Source organism: Primulina tabacum, chromosome 5, assembly GCF_025594145.1.
Source record: "Primulina tabacum isolate GXHZ01 chromosome 5, ASM2559414v2, whole genome shotgun sequence".
Classification (NCBI taxonomy): domain Eukaryota; kingdom Viridiplantae; phylum Streptophyta; class Magnoliopsida; order Lamiales; family Gesneriaceae; genus Primulina; species Primulina tabacum.
In genome coordinates, this window is record NC_134554.1 from 15775155 (window position 1) to 15794289 (window position 19135).

General features: G+C 33.5%; 1 protein-coding gene across 1 annotated transcript; it reads right to left on the reverse strand.

Annotated features, from left to right (window-relative positions):
• Nucleotides 1–6897: 6897 nt before the first annotated feature.
• LOC142547036 (uncharacterized) lies at nt 6898–10358 on the reverse strand. The gene is made up of 10 exons (XM_075655090.1): nt 10145–10358; nt 9878–9988; nt 9727–9792; nt 9479–9631; nt 9263–9376; nt 8824–8895; nt 8226–8309; nt 8007–8107; nt 7635–7722; nt 6898–7429 (listed from the first exon to the last, which is right to left on the reverse strand). Exons 1-10 carry the CDS (start codon nt 10223–10225, stop codon nt 7040–7042), a joined length of 1260 nt encoding a protein of 419 aa, XP_075511205.1. The 5' UTR covers nt 10226–10358; the 3' UTR covers nt 6898–7039.
• Between the last annotated feature and the right edge of the window lie 8777 nt (nt 10359–19135).

Here is a 19135-nt window from a genome sequence, read left to right on the forward strand (position 1 = left end):
TCGCCATTCGTTCGCCGACTCGCCAAGCATCCCCTTTGAAAGAGGATCGATTAAGGTGCCCGAAACGCAACGGAAATTTCAAAATTTGTTTTTCAACAAGAAAACTGAACACCTCAACTATAGTGTGTAGCAAATACAAAACACGAAATGTCATACATATGGTGTTTAAGAAATTACCTATCAATCACAAGGATTGATGTAATGGATTCAACTTAGTTGATAAACAACTAAACTCTTCAAGTATGACAATCTACTAGCCTCCCTTTGAACTTGGACTCTTTTCTTCAAAATCAAGCCCACCACTAACTAGCTAGAACCCCTCTTATTTTGCACTAGAAAAATAAAAAGATTTTTCTTTGAGAAGAGAATTGTTTTCTCAACAATTGAAGAATAAAATTGAAAGGAAAATGTTGCTCAATATTTCGGCCAAGTGAGATGGGAGGGAAGGAGTGAATGAGTTGTCTTGGTGTGGGAAAAAGTAAAAGTAGTATTTGCATGCCATGCGATTTTTTAATGAAAAGTATTCCCCAACTCTTCACCTCCCAAGCATGTAATGTAAGTGGGCTTGTAACATTTACAAAGCCTATGGACTTTAGTTTTAAATGTCTTAAACATATTTTAGTTCATTTAAAACTTTACTTGATTTTACTCAAGCCCACTAGTTTAATAATTATTTCTAATTGGGCTCAACAAGGCCCAATGTTATTTAATTAATTCAACACTTGAATTAATTTAATTATTTGGAACTCTACTATGCCCACTAGTGTTTAATTAATTCAACACTTGAATTAATTTAATTTAGTCCATAATAATGTTTATGAAAATCACAATTTTCAAATACATTATCTGTTTGGCCAACTTTTAATTTAGGAACACTTCCTCAAATAAAAGTTACATTCTTCTTATAGAAGTCATACTTCTATTTTTTCTTACGCTTATAAACTCCTTTATAAGCCGTTCAACACTTTGAACTATTTTACTTCTCAACGGGATCTAGAAAGCTAGCACTTGTGTGACCCTCAATGGTTCATTGATACAACTAGCCGTGGGTTCACATCTCCATGTGATTCGGACTAAACATGTCCTCCTTATACGAGCATACCCCAATTGCTCCATTCTTAATTATCAACTCCCTGATAACAAGAACGTCAGAACTCAAGTCTGATAGTACCCAACCAATCATGTTAAACGTCTAGCAGCATTGCTTACATGATTCCCTAGGTATCAAATGATAGTGTCTGCAAGAACCATTTTATTATGGTTAGCGTACAGTATGGTCCCTTCATCTCATATATCCCGATCGATTCGACAACCATTGGTATATTGAGAGTTGTCAATGAATCGATACTATGTGTCATGTCGTAGTTGCATCGATGGTGTAATCTATGAAACCCCTTTCATAATTACCACCATACTCTGATCGGAGATTTCATACTACATACACATGATTTCACATAGGATATCCATACCCGAAGGTAAACGGTGAATCCCCGACCACAATGCATCGACTGCTATATGTTTTGACAAAACACCCAACCTTGCCACCTGATGACCCCATGAGAGTCGGTAAACAAGTCAAAGTGTAATGCTAGCACATAGAGTCTCAATGTTGTTCCGGGTCATAAGGACTAATGGTGTACAACCATAAAATAGGACGTTTCCACTCGATAAGTGAGAATCACTTGGAAAGTCCTTTATGGAGTGTTGTTCAGTGCACTCTACAAGGAGCACCTATCTGCATGTCCGGACATCACAATGTCCCCTATCAATGAAACATGGTACTCACATCGCAGATACTAGTCTCGAACTCGAGCGGCCTATATCCTTCTTAGCGGCGGCTGAATCGACTAGGAACTGTTTAGAATATACAATATTCCAAATATGAGTTTCATGATACTCATCATATGAGCATCTCATATTCTTTCTACTATTTGTATATTCAAGGACTTTATCTATGCAACTAGCATTGGTATACAGATAAAGAAGTGCCAAAACAATAATTTCAAATATTATTAAAATAAAGATTGTTTATACATAGAGTTTAAACATGAACCATCGGCCAACACTTGGCTCGACAGGCACCTACTCTAACACCCTTCGCCCAGTCTCGCCTAGCCGCCTCGCTCGCCCCTCGAGCGCTCACCCAGCCCGCCCTCGTGTTTGCCCAGCCCGCCCTCGTGCTCGCCCAGTACGCCTTAGTGCTCGTCCGCACGCCCGTGCTCATCATTCCAGCCTCGCCCTCCGCCCCCTGCGAATGATTGTGTAGCGGTAAACATTGTTTGTTATCGACAAACTAAATAATTATGAAAATTGTTCTAACACAGCATCCCCTCGTGCCCTCGCTCGCCAGCACGCCCTCGTGCTCCGCTCGCCCAGCACGCCTCGCCACTCCAACCCCCCATCTCCTCGCGCCACAGCCACAGCCACACGCCACAGTTCGCCCTCCTTGGCCCCATCTTCAAGGTCCTCTACTAAGTTTTAGGTAGGTGAAACAAGTACTTCAATCACCCTACATACTTCAAACACTTCACTCTCCTCATTTCAATCTCTTCACTCTCACCACCTCAAGCTCATCTACTAGGATCCAACCTTCACCCTCATCACTTCAAGCTCCTCTACTAGGCTTCAGCGTTAGTAAAAAAATAAAACTTTCACATCCTCATCTCGTAACTCCTCTGCTAAGTCGGGCCTTAGCAGGAAAAATGAAAGATATTTATCATATCGTCTCCCCGCATAACTCCTCGGTTTGATATAGCATTAGCAGAGAATATGAAAGACCCCTTGCGACCTCACCATCGACCTAACTCATCTTTTATCCATAACCCGAATAATAAAAATTCAACATCCTCACCCCATGACTCCTCTGCTAGGCGATGCCTTCGCAGGAAATAAAAGTTTCACATCCTCATCCCTGACTCATCTGCTAGGCGATTTCTTAGCAGAAAAATAAAACTTCCACATCCACCCCTCTGACTCCTCTATTAGGCGATGCGAAAAAATAAAACTTCCACATCCGCACCCTCTGAATCATCTGCTAGACGATGTCTTAGCAGGAAAATTTTATTTTTTCTCTTCTCCAACTATGTTCCTCTGTTAGGCGATGTCTTGGCATGAAAATTTAATTTTTCTCATCCACTGGGCGATGTCTTAGTAGGAAAATTAAATTTTTCTCATCCACTAGGCGATGCCTTAGTAGGAAAATTAAATTTTTCTCATCCACTCTGCTCCTCTACTAGGCGATGCCTTAGTAGGAAAAATTTAGTTTTTCTCATCCACACTGCTTCTCTACTAGGCGATGCCTTAATAGGAAAAATTTAGTTTTTCTCATCCACACTGCTTCTCTACTAGGCAATGTCTTTGTAGGAAAATTTAATTTTTCTCCTTCACTCTGCTCCTCCGCTATGCGATACCTTGGTAGGAAAATTTAATTTTTCTTCTCCACTCTGCTCCTCGACTAGGCGATGCCTTAGTAAGAAAATTTTAAATTTTTCTCCAACACTCTGCTCCTCTACTAGGCGATGTCTTAGTAGAAAAATTTAATTTTTCTCCTCCACTCTGCTCCTCTACTAGGCGATGCCTTCATAACACCGACGCGCGACCTTTTGGTCCCCGCACAAGACTCCGACTCATTTTTCCCATAAGAAACTTAAGCGTTTGATGATAAGTGGAAGCTACGGCTCTAAAATCCTTCAGGGCTGCCCGTCCTAAAATTCCATTATACGCTGACGGGATATTCACCACGGTGAAAGTTATCATTTGTGCTACCCGCCGAGGATCAGTCCCCAAGGATACGGGAAGAACAATATGACTCAAATTATGGATGAAGACCAGCTCAAACTCAAATCCTTTCACCTTCATTTGAGCCAACGTTCTCTTGAACAAGACATTTACGGAGCTTCCATTATCAATAAATATCATCGCCACATCATAATTGGCAATGGTGGCCGACACCACCAATGCATCGTTATGTGGAGTCACAACGCCTCGGAGATCTTCCGGCCCAAAGCTGATGACGGGATCTTGTGGTAAGTCTGCACCCCTAGATATCTCAAAGTTCTCCAACCTTCTCCCATGTGTCTTCCGAGGTCGCCCAGAGTCTCCAGCAGTAGCACCCCTGAGATCATATGAATCATTTTTCTCGTAGGATGGTTATCCTCAATCATTCAAATTTGTTGATTTAATATCCATCGAAAATGCTCAATTTTCCCAAATAAAATTTCGTAATCAACCAACAAATTTTAATTTCAATAAAATCATACCAAACAAATTTCTCTTTCCGTTTTTAGCCAATCATAATGGGGGAATTTCCAACAAAAACGGAGCTTTATGTATAGATAGATCAGAACCAGCAATCGGGTGACATTAGATTAACAAGTATATCCCACCCATATGTCAATCTTATATATCAACATAAAAGCCTGAATAGAATTCCGAATTGTTTATTATTACATTTGTGTCTTTGATATGTATAACGAAATTTCCCATTGATTCTTGGATTTTCGTCATTTGATTTTCCCCATTTTGATGTCAATATAAAAAAAAATAGATATACATATTCATTAATAATTAACTATATTTGTCTAAACATGTATGTGTTTAAAAATCTTCAATATGAAAATCATCTTTTAACTCAAAATTTTCAATATAAACATATTCTTTAATCAATTGAACACCTAATTAATCACAAATAAAGTGTTTTCTTTATAGTTTTCATTAAAATCAAACTGACATGATAATGAAGTTGAAGTATATAAAGAAATGTTCATAGTGGATGATAATTCTCTTTCAAATATGACTTATCCATATACGACAATTGAGGAAAACTCTCGGAAAATTCCCAATCTACTATTTTGTGACTCTTCAAATTACTCTCTCAATTTCTCCTATTTTTATACCAACATTGTCCACGTATTAAAAAATTTATTTATATGTCAAGCAAAATAATGGGAATGTATCATATTATGTATACAAAAATTGTAGTGCCGTTATCCATGGAATAATAAAATTTAGACAAAAACTTGTGTGAGACGGTCTCACGGGTCGTATTTTGTGAGACGGATATCTTATTGGGTCATCCATGAAAAAGTATTATTTTTTATGCTAAGAGTATTACTTTTTATTGTGAATATCGGTATAGTTGACCCGTCTCACAGATAAAGATTCTTGAGACCGTCTCACAAGAGACCTACTTAAAATTTAATAAATCATAATCAAGTAATCAAATATTTATTCCATAATAAGCGGAAATCATAAAACCAGCTGGAATCGCATAAACCATAATATCTCAGGGATACAAGCGGTAAACCTTAATAATGCAATCATATCGAATTTTTGGAGTAAGCCTGAAAACAACAACTGAAAAACGATGGGTAACCTACTAACCTTCCCTAGTAGAACCAGTCTCCACTAGTCATTGTCCGATTGTCCTGGTTTGTCCAACCTGAGATTTATCTTGTGATAATAGGGTGTCCAATATAAAAACAAGGACGTAAGCTACCTAATCGTCCAGTACGTAATGTATGAGTATGTAAACTTATATGTACATGCATAAATCATGAACTGATTATTAGTGATCAAATTGAAAACTCGCTGCTCAATCTGTGTCTGAGTGTGTAGACCGTTGGTCCATCGAGTTAGTTGGTGTCGCCCACACTCATGTTAAAATCTTGGACATTCAATATCTGGGGTAATCGTAGCACATTGTTCAGTAGTGTCAGTTGGTGTCTCACGATATCCGATCGTTCAAGGAATATGGTTGAACAACCTTTTATAGAACAAGGCTTCTCTCAAAGAATAAACTGGCTCAACATGATATGTGAATTCTACGTATATATCATGAGAAATAAACAAGCATTATACGACAATTAAAATACAACACATAAGAATGCAAACTCAGTTAGATATCGTAATTAGTACTTACGTGCCTCTAAAATATAACGGGGAAAATACTATATGTTATCCAATGATCATGGACATCAAACAAGATAAAATTACTAACTTCCCGTGTTCTTGAGCTCATCTTTCTAACTATTCTTTATAATTCTTTTCTACTATCCCCCAGTTAACTAAGGTCATCGGATCATACTTTCGTCCGTAGTCAACCTTTTGGAGACAGCTTCGTAACTCGATCCTCGTGCTACAGACCACTCCAGGAACGCTTCGCAACTTTGTCGAGCCTTCGTGAACAATTGAAAAGGCCTAGAATAACACTAGAATCGAGAGGAAAACTATGATTGGTGTGCCTTGAAACAAAATCCGAGTGGCCTATTTATAGACTGAGTTCGGAAGCTTCGAACCGGCTTCTTCCTTACATGTCATGCTCACCTTGACACCTCATCAGACGGTAGAGATCAGAATATCCGATCTTGGGTTCGGAAGGTTCGAACTCTTACATGTCGATGTTCATTGGACATGTTACTTCTTTGTTGGCTGCATGGATTCAGATGCTCCAAACTCACTTCCAGAAGATTCGAACTGGTCTTCGGCGATTCCGAACCGGCTACTGAATAATTACTTCACTTGCTTAAGTAATGACACTTAATTATATTTAAATCATACTTTATCAATAACTTAAATTGAGTCGTTACAAAAAAAAAAATTCAAATAATTTAATGATATTATTTAATATTGCATTAACTTATCTTTATTCATGAAAAATATTTTTTTAACTCAATTTATATTTCTTTTTTAAAAAATAAATAATATTTATACCCAATAACTTTCGTAAATGAAAAACAACTTACATGTAAATTAATGATAATAATCAAATTCTCAATCTCATGACTAGCTACATAACTCAACATAAAATTACATGTGTGTGTATCAGCCTCAAGATTCTCAGTTCATACAGTAAATGGTACAGAACCACGATAAGCAACTTTATCCCATCCCATGAGAGGAAATCAAAATCTAGACTTTTCAAACCATCAAATAAATTCGCAAGTAAAGAAACTGGCAATTTAGAGTAAAGATACATCCTCCACTACACACTCTTGCAACAATAAGAACATGAACTAAATTTTAGAAACGAGAAAATAAACTACTCATCTTTGTTCTCCTCAACAGCAATGCCATTATCTGTTTGTGCTTTTACTACTTCATCTACCGTTCGCACATTTTCATCCACACCAAGCACATCATCCATCATATCATCCTCCGCAGCATTGATATCTTCCACATCGTCCTCATCTTCGTTGTTGCTTTGTCCAGGGATCTTTCTAGTTTTAGGCCCGTGCTCAAGCTGATGGGTCTCAAGTTCTTTGTCCATTGTCTCTTGTAAGTTTGTCGCTTCGTTGTTTGCTGTCCAAGCTTTTCGTCCATTTTGCCACCTTTCCAGACCGTTTTCCACATTCGCAATGTACTTTTCTGCCATCTCCTTCTGATACTGTGATAGCTCACTTCTCCTAGCAGACTTCCATTCTTGAAACATCTGATGACAAAAATAAAGAAATTGCTAAATGGAAAATTTATTCTAGCAATGCACAGAAGCACGTTTATTTAATTATAAATAAAAAACGAGAAAAAGATGGATTTCAGTACTGAATAGCCCATCTACAGATTAAATATTAATCTTACTGCACAATGCTTTCAAGCAATCAAGTGGTAGCAGGAGTAAGTCACAAGAAAAAACTCACCTGTTCTTTTTGCTGCTCAAGCAAAGCTTCATCACGATCCTCCAGAGGCTTGGCAAACATGTAATAGATTGGAGGCTCTGTCTTTGTCCTGGAAGATCACAAGCAAAGAAAATAGAAGAAATGTGTCATACTCAAAGACAATAAAAATTCATTAGAGCATCTTAACTCCTGTGCAGCAAGAAACCCGGGTCGTTTAACTGCTTCAATGTTCTGCATATGAATGGACACTTATCTTTTGTGTCAATAAAATTGTGAATATGTCCACTTTTGGACCAAAATTAATAATAACCTGCAGCATGTAGAAAATAATAGAATCAACGGGTTGGTCATACTAAAGGATATTCAAGCTATTACCACAGAAAATAAGGGCACCTTATGAAATTTCCAAGTTTTTTGTGATGCTCACTCCATCGAAGAAACAGCAATTCCAATTTCTTTTCCTCTGCCTTCGCAGCTACACGCGCTCTGAGAGTCTGAAAATAACACAGGCAATAGAGAAAATAATTCAGAAAGCTACTATTTTGCATACAGCAGAGAGAATAACATATCATTTCAGTATATAGACATAATAGATCAATATTAACATCGAACCAGATCCCTTTTCCGCTTTTCTGCAATCTGCTCACGCTCTTGCTGCCTCAGCTTTTCACTTTCTTCGCGTGCTCGTTGTTCAGCCTACATAAACACGTAATATTTCAAGTTAATTGACGTGGAAAGAATATTATCTTTAACCTTTAAATTAGAAAAAGTACATAAATCTCTAAGTTCGACTTTTATGGTTACAAACCAGGCCAAACATGGAGAACAAGAAAAAGGAAGAAAAGCGCACTTCGGATTTCACGAAAATTTCTTCTTGCGTCCCTCAGCAAAATTATTTGGAGTTTGAGCACACATATGTATATATGCGTTTGTCAATGCATGTGCATGGACACACACGGACCCTATATAGGATTAGTTCATCATAATATGTTTTAACTTAGATCCTTACAACTTCAGGATGCCAAATCCAAGTTCACAATGACTATGTCGACATACACAAATCAAAGTTTCATTGAAGCTTTTAGAGCCACATTGTCGACCAGCATGATAGTCCAAGCCAGCTAATTTCTCTCACCCGACTCTTAGGATACACTAGCCCCTTGTGTTTAATTTTGCTTACTTTTCAAACGGAAAAAGACAAGGTACTCACCCTTTTCAAAGAATCAGACCTCCGCATGTAGGCTTCCGTACCCGAAAGTTGTTTGTCTTCTTTCCTGAACCTCTGAAAAGGGGCAAACAACAGTAAATGTCCATACCCCATTTATCAATCTTTGCACTAGGGAAAAAAAGAATCTCGATACCATTTACTAAGAGTAGCACCTTTATTAGGCAATAAGCCAACAATACAGATCTCATTCGCATTAATACTCTAGAAAGATTAAAACATATAATGAGCGGAAATAAATTTAAACCTTTAACAAAGAATTCAATGATCAACATGCTTATTTGTGATATTTGGCTGGACTAAATAAATAAAAAAAGATAAGTAGTTTTGAGAAAATAGAACTAAACCACCCAAAAATGTTAGATAGTACAACACATTGAAAATAATAATAAAAAAAAGTTATAAGAACTAGAAGCGAGCATACCTCCAAAGTCCCAAGTAGCTGACCCAGCATCCTCTTATTCCTGCTAATCAAACTAGGATCCTCATCTTTAGGCAATACCCTTGGTACATGCTCTGGCGGAGGGATTTCAAAGTCCTATATACACCAAGTACAGAACAGAAGAAAACAGATTAAATCCAGTAGTCACCAGGACTTCAACACAGCATTAGCTGGATTAAAAAACTCAAATTCTTGTACCATTTTAGAGGGCAAGGACCTCTTACTACCATCCCGCTGCGGCCAAAGGGATCTCAGACTCGCATTTGACTCTTCAATTTCAACAGGTAAATCTTCCCTTTTTACATCCTTCGCAGCTTCAGAGCCATCATCAGCTATTTCCCCGTCCTCAAGCTTCAACAACCATAAACAATTAATTTGAACTCAAAATTGTTTACAAGCATTGTCAGCGCCACAATGCTAAAAACAACTCAAAGAGATTTTCACACCTTCACCACAGCAGAAGAAAGTCTCCTTTTTGCTGCTGGCTGGTCCTCCATTTCATTTCTCTCCGCCTAACAAATCAATTGACAACCGATTATTATCTTTCTTTAGCATAAATCATAATAAGGGTCCAAAAAAAGCTAATAAAAGAATTACGGGTCGAACAAAGCCACGCTGGCGACCGCCATTGGCTGTAAAATTGCGAGGACCGGAGCTCGCTAAACCACCACGGCGAATCCCCCTAGGATCGCGGAGCCGCTCTGTAATCTGCGCAAAGGAAAACGAGGTATCGTGGATTAATTCAAAAAATTGATGCAACAAATATTTCCATAAAAATGAAATCAGGAGCTTCAGACAGTATATTTTCGACGTATATAGATATCAAACACGAAAATATACAAACAAATACAAGCAAAAATTTACTTCTCGTTGTTGGCGGTGGAGTTCGTCGATCTCTCTGCGGAGTTCTTCCTCTGTCTTTTCAATTACTACAGCGCTGCCCATCGCGTCAACAGTGAAGCAAAGGGGCGATGAGGGTAATGCGAGCTGCAGATGCCAAACCAAAAACCCTTGCGAAGAATTGAGAGAAAAAGTATAAAAAGATACATAGGATTATCCAAATTATTAATTTTTCTTAAAAAAAAAAAACCATTACTTTTCTAATGCCCAAAGCTCATATTTCCTTGATTTTGTTCATCAAAATAGCCACAATTTTATGTTTATATAAACAGCTTGTGAGTTTTTTTCAAGCTATTATTAAATTGCATTTAATTAAAAAGTTAAGAATAAATAATTATAAGTATGACAATATTAAATGAATGATCGTGATCGGTTAATGAAGTGATCATCCACAACACGTCGATCAATCATTCTTTTTTTAAAAAAAATCATTTGAAATCAACGACCGCGATTTTGTGGCCGTTGTAAATCGCGGCCGTTGTGCAATCGTCAACCCATATGATTGGGTCGGCCCGGAACAACTGGTCAATTGTTGCAAATTTTTTTTGTCTGAAAAAATGTCTATAATGACAAAAAAATTTAGCTTAGTTCCATTTCAACAGTTGCAGCGGAGCAAAATTTTAGTATTGGATAAAATATATTGAATGAGAGACGTTCTAGCTTAAAGCCAAAAAATTTGGAAATCCAATATTTGCTCAATGATTGGTCTAAAACCGCTAGCCAAATACAACATAATAAAAGTGACGAAGAAGGCAAAAATAAAACCGAGAGAACATTCGGAACAATGATGGGGAGGAAATGCAAGTAATGAAATGTAATATATTTTTGTATAAGATATTGAAGTTGAAATGTATTTCAATTGAAGTTGAAATGTATTGAAATACAATATATTTGTTATTGAGATATTGAAATATTTGATAAAAAAAAATTATAAGTTCAATTGTTTAAGCTTTTTTTATTATATATAATTTTATTCTTTAATATTCATTAAAAAAAATTTAATAAAAAATTCGAACCGACAATTAAATGGACACGTACTATAACGGCCACAAGCGGGGCCCGTTAAGGGTTGGGGTTGTGCCGACCCGAACTCCACATGTCCGACCCAAATCTGTACTAAACCCAGCCCATGGCCAAATCTAGAATAAACTAAGATGAAATATCAATATTATAATAGAATGATATTTACGTTCCATTAATTTATAAAACTAGTTCATACTTATCTTTTGTTGTATAAATTAAATATATTAACTTTATGTTGTTTCTAAGTAATTTTCTTGATGGCTTAATTCCTATTCTTTCAACTAATCATAATATCCAATATAAAAGAATAAGACTAATTTTTGTATACTAAAATAAAATGTTACTTATCAAATGTAAAACAAAAAAATTTCTCGAAATATGTATTTTCTATTAATTTTTGAGTAGATCTCTTGTGTGACGGTCTCACGAATCTTTATCTGTGAGACGGGTCAGCTCTACCGATATTCACAATAAAAAGTAATACTCTTAGCATAAAAATAATATTTTTCATTGATGACCCAAATAAGAGATATGTCTCACAAAATACGACCCGTGAGACCGTCTCACACAAATTTTTCATTTAATTTTTTATTATTTGTACTAATTAATATACATATATGCCTAATGAGCTGGTTATCTATATTTTATATCCTATTTATAATTTTTGTATGATGATGAATATTACATTGACAATTTAATGAATGAACAAAAATACTCATTATTTCATTCAATAAAATTTATTAAAACTTATTTTAATAAATGTTAAAAATAACTTAAATAATTTGTAATCATAGGGTGTTCATTCGGTCCGAACCACCCGGTTTTCTCGATTTTAAAATTAACTATTTTTTATATATATTATTTTTATTTGCTTTTTATGAGATAAACTCGTGACTCTCATCCATATTTTTTTGGAAAGTAATCAAGTATTTGAAAAGAAAAAGTATATTCAAATTTTAAATTAATGAATTATTTTTTTACTTTCGATTTATTAAGTTTATTTACCTAATTTAAATACATTCACGGTTGTTACAATATTTATTATTCAAGAATGACTTAATTAAATAAATTTAAAAGCACATGAGTTATTAATATTAAGTAAATGTCCAAGTGGATTTTTATAGTACTATTTAAAATATATTTCCGGATACATGCCTATTATGATGGCAAATTGCAAATGAAAAATTTCCATATTGGTAAATGGAAAATAATATTGGCATTTTAATTTTTAAAATTTTGTAACTGCTTTTTTCAAAATTTATAATATAACATCTAAATCAAAATGTAAATAAATTTTATATACATTTAAATATAAATCAAAATAGAAGTTATCTTTGACTTTGAGTAAACACGTAAATAAGACAATAAAAAATGAAAAAATGAAAGGAAAAAAAAAAACAGTTTCAGTTCGATTAATCGTAAAAAAAACTAAATCAAACTGAAAAACTAAAAATCGAATTATCGCTTTGGGTTCGATTCGGACTATTAATTCTACTTTTAATCATATTCAGTAACTTAAAGATTTTAAAAATAATTAATTAAAGTAAAATCTATCCATATGCTAATTCGTTGCTAATTATTATTATATTTTAGAGCAGGTCTCTTGTGAAACGGTCTCACGAATCTTTATCTGTGAGACGGGTCAACCCTACCGATATTCACAATAAAAAGCAATACTTTTAGCATAAAAAGTAATATTTTTTCATGGATGACCCAAATAAGAGATCCGTCTCACAAAATACTACCCGTGAAACCGTCTCACACAATTTTTTGTCTATATTTTATGAACATAACTTGTTTTTTCCGTTTTACTTCTCATCCATAAGGAAGCGGTGTTATTTTTTCAAATAAATAAATAATAACAATTTGTTAAAAGTAAAAATTTACAGAAAAAGGTAAAAATCTCAAACTTACAAAATATATTTAACTACACACTTTATAAAACTTTCTCCACTCAATTGTGTTTTTTTCACAAAATTGAGAGACATATTTATAGAATTTTTGAAAATATTCTACAAATAAATACATCATCACACACTAATTTTCAATATTTACAACTCTTATTTTCAACATTTGATAATTTCAACTCTTATTTTCAACACTCCCCTTGTGATGATGATCATGATGTAATGATTGTCTTCATTACGTGTTTTTATATTATCTCGTTAAAAACCTTACTAGGAAAAACTCATTGGGATAAAAACCATAGTAATGGAAAAAGAGTGCAGTCACGTAAAATCCCCTTCAGGTTAACACGAACGATTCTTCACAAATTTCGTAGATTACACATCTCAATGTTAGATATATGTTTTCTGAATATTGTAGTAGGAAGTGTATTTGTGAAAAGATCTGATAAGTTTTCACTTGATTGAACGTAACAAATATCAATATCTTTATTCTTCTCAAGCTATTGGGTGAATGTGAAGAACTTATGGGGAATATGTTTAGTTCTGTCGCTTTTTATCTATCTTTCTTTTAGATGAGCAACGCATGCAACATTATCATCGTACAGTGTCACAGGCTTTTGTCGAATGATAATCCGCATGAGATTTGGATATGTTGGGTAATTGATTTTAGCCACAGACATTCACGACTTGCTTCATGTAGTGCAATAATCTCGGCGTGATTTGATGAAAGTTGTTACGAGTGTTTGTTTCTTGGAACGCCAAGAAATTGAAGTGCCTTCACGAGTAAATACATATCCGGGTTGGGAACGTGCATTGTGTAGATCAGATAAGTGCATGGCATCGACATAACCAATTATAATTTGATTGATATATTTTGAATACAAAAGTCTCAAGTCTACTGTTCCTCGTAGATAACGGAATATATGTTTAATTCCGTTCCAGTGTCTCTTTGTCGAATATGAACTAAATCTGGCCAATAAATTTACAGCAAAAGATATATCAGGTCTTGTACAATTTGCAAAATACATAAGGACACCAATATCACTTAGATATAATACTTCTGGACCAATAATAACTTCATCATTTTCACATAGACGGAATGGATCATTTTCTATGTTAATGATCTAAAAACCATTTGAGCACTTAAAGGGTTTGATTTATCTATATGAAAACGTTTAAGGACCGTTTCTGTATAATTCGACTGGTGAACAAATATTTCACATTCTTTTTGTTCAAATCGTAAACCCAGACAATAATTTGTTTTTTCAAAGTCCTTCATTTCAAATTCTTCCTTCAAGTACAATACAAACTTCTTGAATTTTCTTATTCGTCCAGTGATGTTTAAATCATCAACATATACATCAATAATTATGCATCCGATGTTGTTTTCTTAATGAAAACGCAATGGCATATTGAATTATTCACATATCATTTTTTCAATAAGTATTCACTTAGCCGGTTATACCACATTCGGCCGGATTGTTTTAACTCATATAATGATATTTGCAATTTCACAGGATAACATTCTTTAGGTTTTGAATGTTGTGCTTCAGACATCTTAAATTCTTTGGTGATTTTCACACACACACACACACACATATATATTACTATAGAGTGATTCGTATAAGTAAGCTGTGACAACATCCATAAGACGCATTTCTGAATTTTTATATACCGCCAAACTAATCATATACCGAGATGTAATTGCATCTATAACGTGAGAATAAGTTTCTTCATAATCAATTCCAGGTTTTTGAGAAAAATCTTGTACGATAAATCGATCTTTATATCTTATTATTTCATTTTTCTCATTTCGCTTTCGAATAAAAACCCATTTATACCAAGCAGGTTTTACACCTTCAGGGTAAGGACTATATGTCCAAAAATGTTACATTTATTTAGCGAACCTAATTCAACCTGGATGACGTCTTTCCATTTTATCAAGTTCTATCGATTTTTACATTCACCAAAAGATTTTGGTTCATGGTCTTCGTTGTCATTTATGATGTCAAATGCCACATTATAAGAAAATATCTTATCAATTTCTTTTATATCTTTTCGATTCCATATTTTTTCAGTATTAATAAATTTGATAGAGATTTCACGATTCTCGTCAGTTTGTGGTACTAACAGAACATTTTCATCATCATTTATTTCTATCGGAATATCATTCTCTATTTTGTGATCATCGTGTTTCTCTATGTATTTTCTTTTTCGAGGATTTTTATCCTTGGAATGGTCTTCCACGCTTCAATCGTTTTATGACATCATGAGTGTTTTAAATTTGTTTCTTTGAAATTTCAATTTGAGCAGGGGCATTTACAACATGTATTTTGTTACTCCTTTTATGTATACAAACGCATCTGATATTTAGTTTACTATTCTTTGTAAATGCACAATTTTCAGTACATATTTTTTGCATTGTTTAGTTCTTGGATCCAGATGTAACAATGATGATGTATAGAATGTAATTTTCTTTTTTTCCCCTAACATTGGGAAGATTTCCTCATTAAAATGACAATCAGCAAACCGTGTTATAAACACGTCGCCTGTCTGAGGCTCAAGATATCGAATGATTGATGTGCTATCATAAAAATATAAATTCCGATTTTTCTTTGAGGTCCCATTTTTTTCGTTGAGACGGTGCAATAGGCACGTATACCATACATCCAAAAAATTATCAGATGAGAAATGTTTGGTTCTTTACCAAAGGTAAGCTGCAATGGGGAGTATTTATGATATGCACTTGGTCTTATGCGAATTAATGCAACATTATGTAAAATTGCATGTCCCCATATAGAAACAATGAGTTTTGTTTTCATATTCATTGGTCTAACAATCAGTTGTAGACGTTTAATCAATGATTCAGCTAATCAATTTTGTGTATGTAAATGAGCAACATGATGCTCAACAGTGATTCTCATTGATATACAATAATCATTGAAAGTATGAGAATTAAATTCATCACTATTATCAAGTTTAATTTTCTTGATTGTATTATCGAGAAATTTATTCCGCAATTTTATTTGAGCAAGTAATCTTGCAAATGTCACATTCCGAGTTGATAAATATACATGTGACCATCTGCTAGAGACATCGATCAATATCATAAAATATCTAAATGGTTCACACGGTGAATGAATCGACCCACAAATATCACCTTGAATATGTTCAAGAAACATGAGTGATTCAGTTTAGATTTTAGCTGGTGATGATCTTATAATAAGTTTTCCAATATAACACGCTTTGTATTGAAACTTATTATCTTATTATTTTGAAAGATCTTATGGTCTTTCAGCGGATGACCATATGTATTTTCTATAATTCTTGCATCATTATTGAACCAGGATGTCCTAATTGATTATGCCAATTGATTAATATTGAAGAATTATCAACTACCATGTTTGATTCAATTGGACTTATATGTGTATAATGCAATCCAGTAGGGAGCATTGATAATTTTTCAACTACATATTTTTTCCTGATTTATATGTGATAACACACATATATTTCTCATTTCCTTCATTTATTGTTCGAGTATCATAACCATGAGAATAGATGCCATTAAAACTCAACAATTTTTTTTTGGATTGCGTTGAATACAAAGCATCATTTATCAGAAATTTTGTACCATTAGGTAACAAAAAATGTGTTTTACCAAAACTTTGAGTCTACAGGACCTGATATTGTATTCAACATTGATTTTGTTGGTTTTAGTTTCGATATATATCTTTTATCTCGGAGAATAGTCTGCATTGTACCACTATCAGATATGCAAACTTCCATGCGATTAGTTCCTTGTTTAACTTTGTTCATAATATTTTCCATATTTGAACTTAAAAAAAATATATAATGAAAAAAAATTAATGATAATATATATGTAATTTATTGATTACAATATAACATTATCACATGAGCATATGAAAAATAAAATGTTTTACATTTATATTCCACCAATGTATTGATCATTTTCAGAGAAATCATTCAGAAAATCTGCAGTATCAAAATGAGTTGAATCACTCAAACCGTCACTGTGTTGAGTGAAGTTTGTCTCTTTTTCTTTTCCCTTTATGGATTCTTTATAGAGTTTACAAAGGTGCTCGGGATCTCAAAAATACGAGACCAATGTCGTTGAGTGCCGCATCTAAAACAAGAACTTTCAAATCGTTTTGAGTGATTTTCATTAACTCTCATGTTCTCATGATGTCTTTTAGTTGGTGGTTCGTGACGCCCTTTTGAGATGATTTATAGAAATAACTATGTTGATTATTTTCAAAACCACGGCCACGACCACGACCACGACCTCAACCAAAACCTTGTCTTTGATTTTGATTTTGGTTTCCAGGTTTAAATTCATTTTTACTTACAACATTTACTTCTGGAAATGCTGTTGATCCAATGTCGGGAATGATGATTTCTCATTAACAGCTCGTTGTTCTTTTCTGTCACAAGAAGACATTCAATAATTTCAGAATATCTCGCAAATCCACACACTCTATATTGTTGTTGTATTTGATGTGTGAAAAGTGAAAAACGTTTTTTCAAGCATTTCCGATTCCGTAACCTCATGTCCACAAATTTTTAATTGCGAGATTATTCAATACATTGTCGAGTTGTAATCATTAACTTTCTTAAAATCTTGGAATCTTAACGTATTTCATTAATTACGGGCAGTGGAAAGTTTTACTTCTCTTATATGTTCAAATCTTTCCTTTAATCCTTTTTATAAAACCATGAAATCTTTTTCAATGAGATATTCACATTTTAATCCTTCATCAAGATGTCGACGCAAAAATATCATAGTTTTTGCTTTTTCTTGTGATAATGAGATACCATTTTTTTTTAATAGTCTCATTTAGACCCAATGACTCAAGATGCATTTCTACATCGAGAGTCCATGTCATATAATTTTTTCCCGTAATGTCGAGCTTAAAAAATTCGAGCTTTGCAAAATTTGATATGATGGTACTATAAAAATACAATTCATTTAATTAGTTAAGTTCTAAATATATTAATATGAAAATACATCGTAACTTATAAATTATAAGTACAAGCATTCTTAAAATAAAGAAAAAACGCGAGGCAAATATTATCCGATAAAATACAATATTAGTGAGTATAATAAACAAAATAATTTTACAAAATAACCTTGAAATAACCGTCTCATTCTTCTTCGAAAATTTCGGTGAATAAAATTTTTAGGGAGGGAGAGTAAGTTTGGAGTGATTGAATGCGTTTGTAAAAGCATATTTATAAGGTAAAAACTAGCAATTTATGACCGTTACAAAATCTTAAAAAAATAAATATATGTATATGAAAATTTTATTGTAATAATATGATGTATATAATGTTAATCATATTTAAATAATTATGTATATCACATCACATTATTATAATGAAGTGTCAGGAGCTTCTTTTATATAATATTGTGACATTATACAAATATATATATAATTATTATATAACACAATAAATATACATAAAAATAATTACGTCACGTTATTATAATGAGGTGTCATAGACAATTTTTTATATAATTACATATATATATATATATATATATATATATATATATATATAGACACACACACACACGCACACAATAAATAAACAATAACACAATAAAAATATATAAACAGTGTAATAATATAATCACATCACCTCATTATAATGGGGCATAGACTCCTTTTATATAATAACATGATATTATATATTAAATATGTACACAATAAAAATAAATAAATAGTAAAATAAATATTTTTACTTTTGAATATTATTACATTTTTCTTGTGTTTTAGAGTTTGAAGTAATATGGAGAACTTTCAAGTATCGTGCTGATAAACACGAACGTGTTAAAAGTAAAAACTTGCGGTCAAAAAATAAAAATCTCAAACTTACAAAATATACTAAACTACACACTTTATAAAATTTTTTCCACTAAATTATATATTTTTTAAATAAATTTAGAGACCTATTTATAATTTTTTTTAAAAATAATTCAAAAATAAATATATCATTCCATACA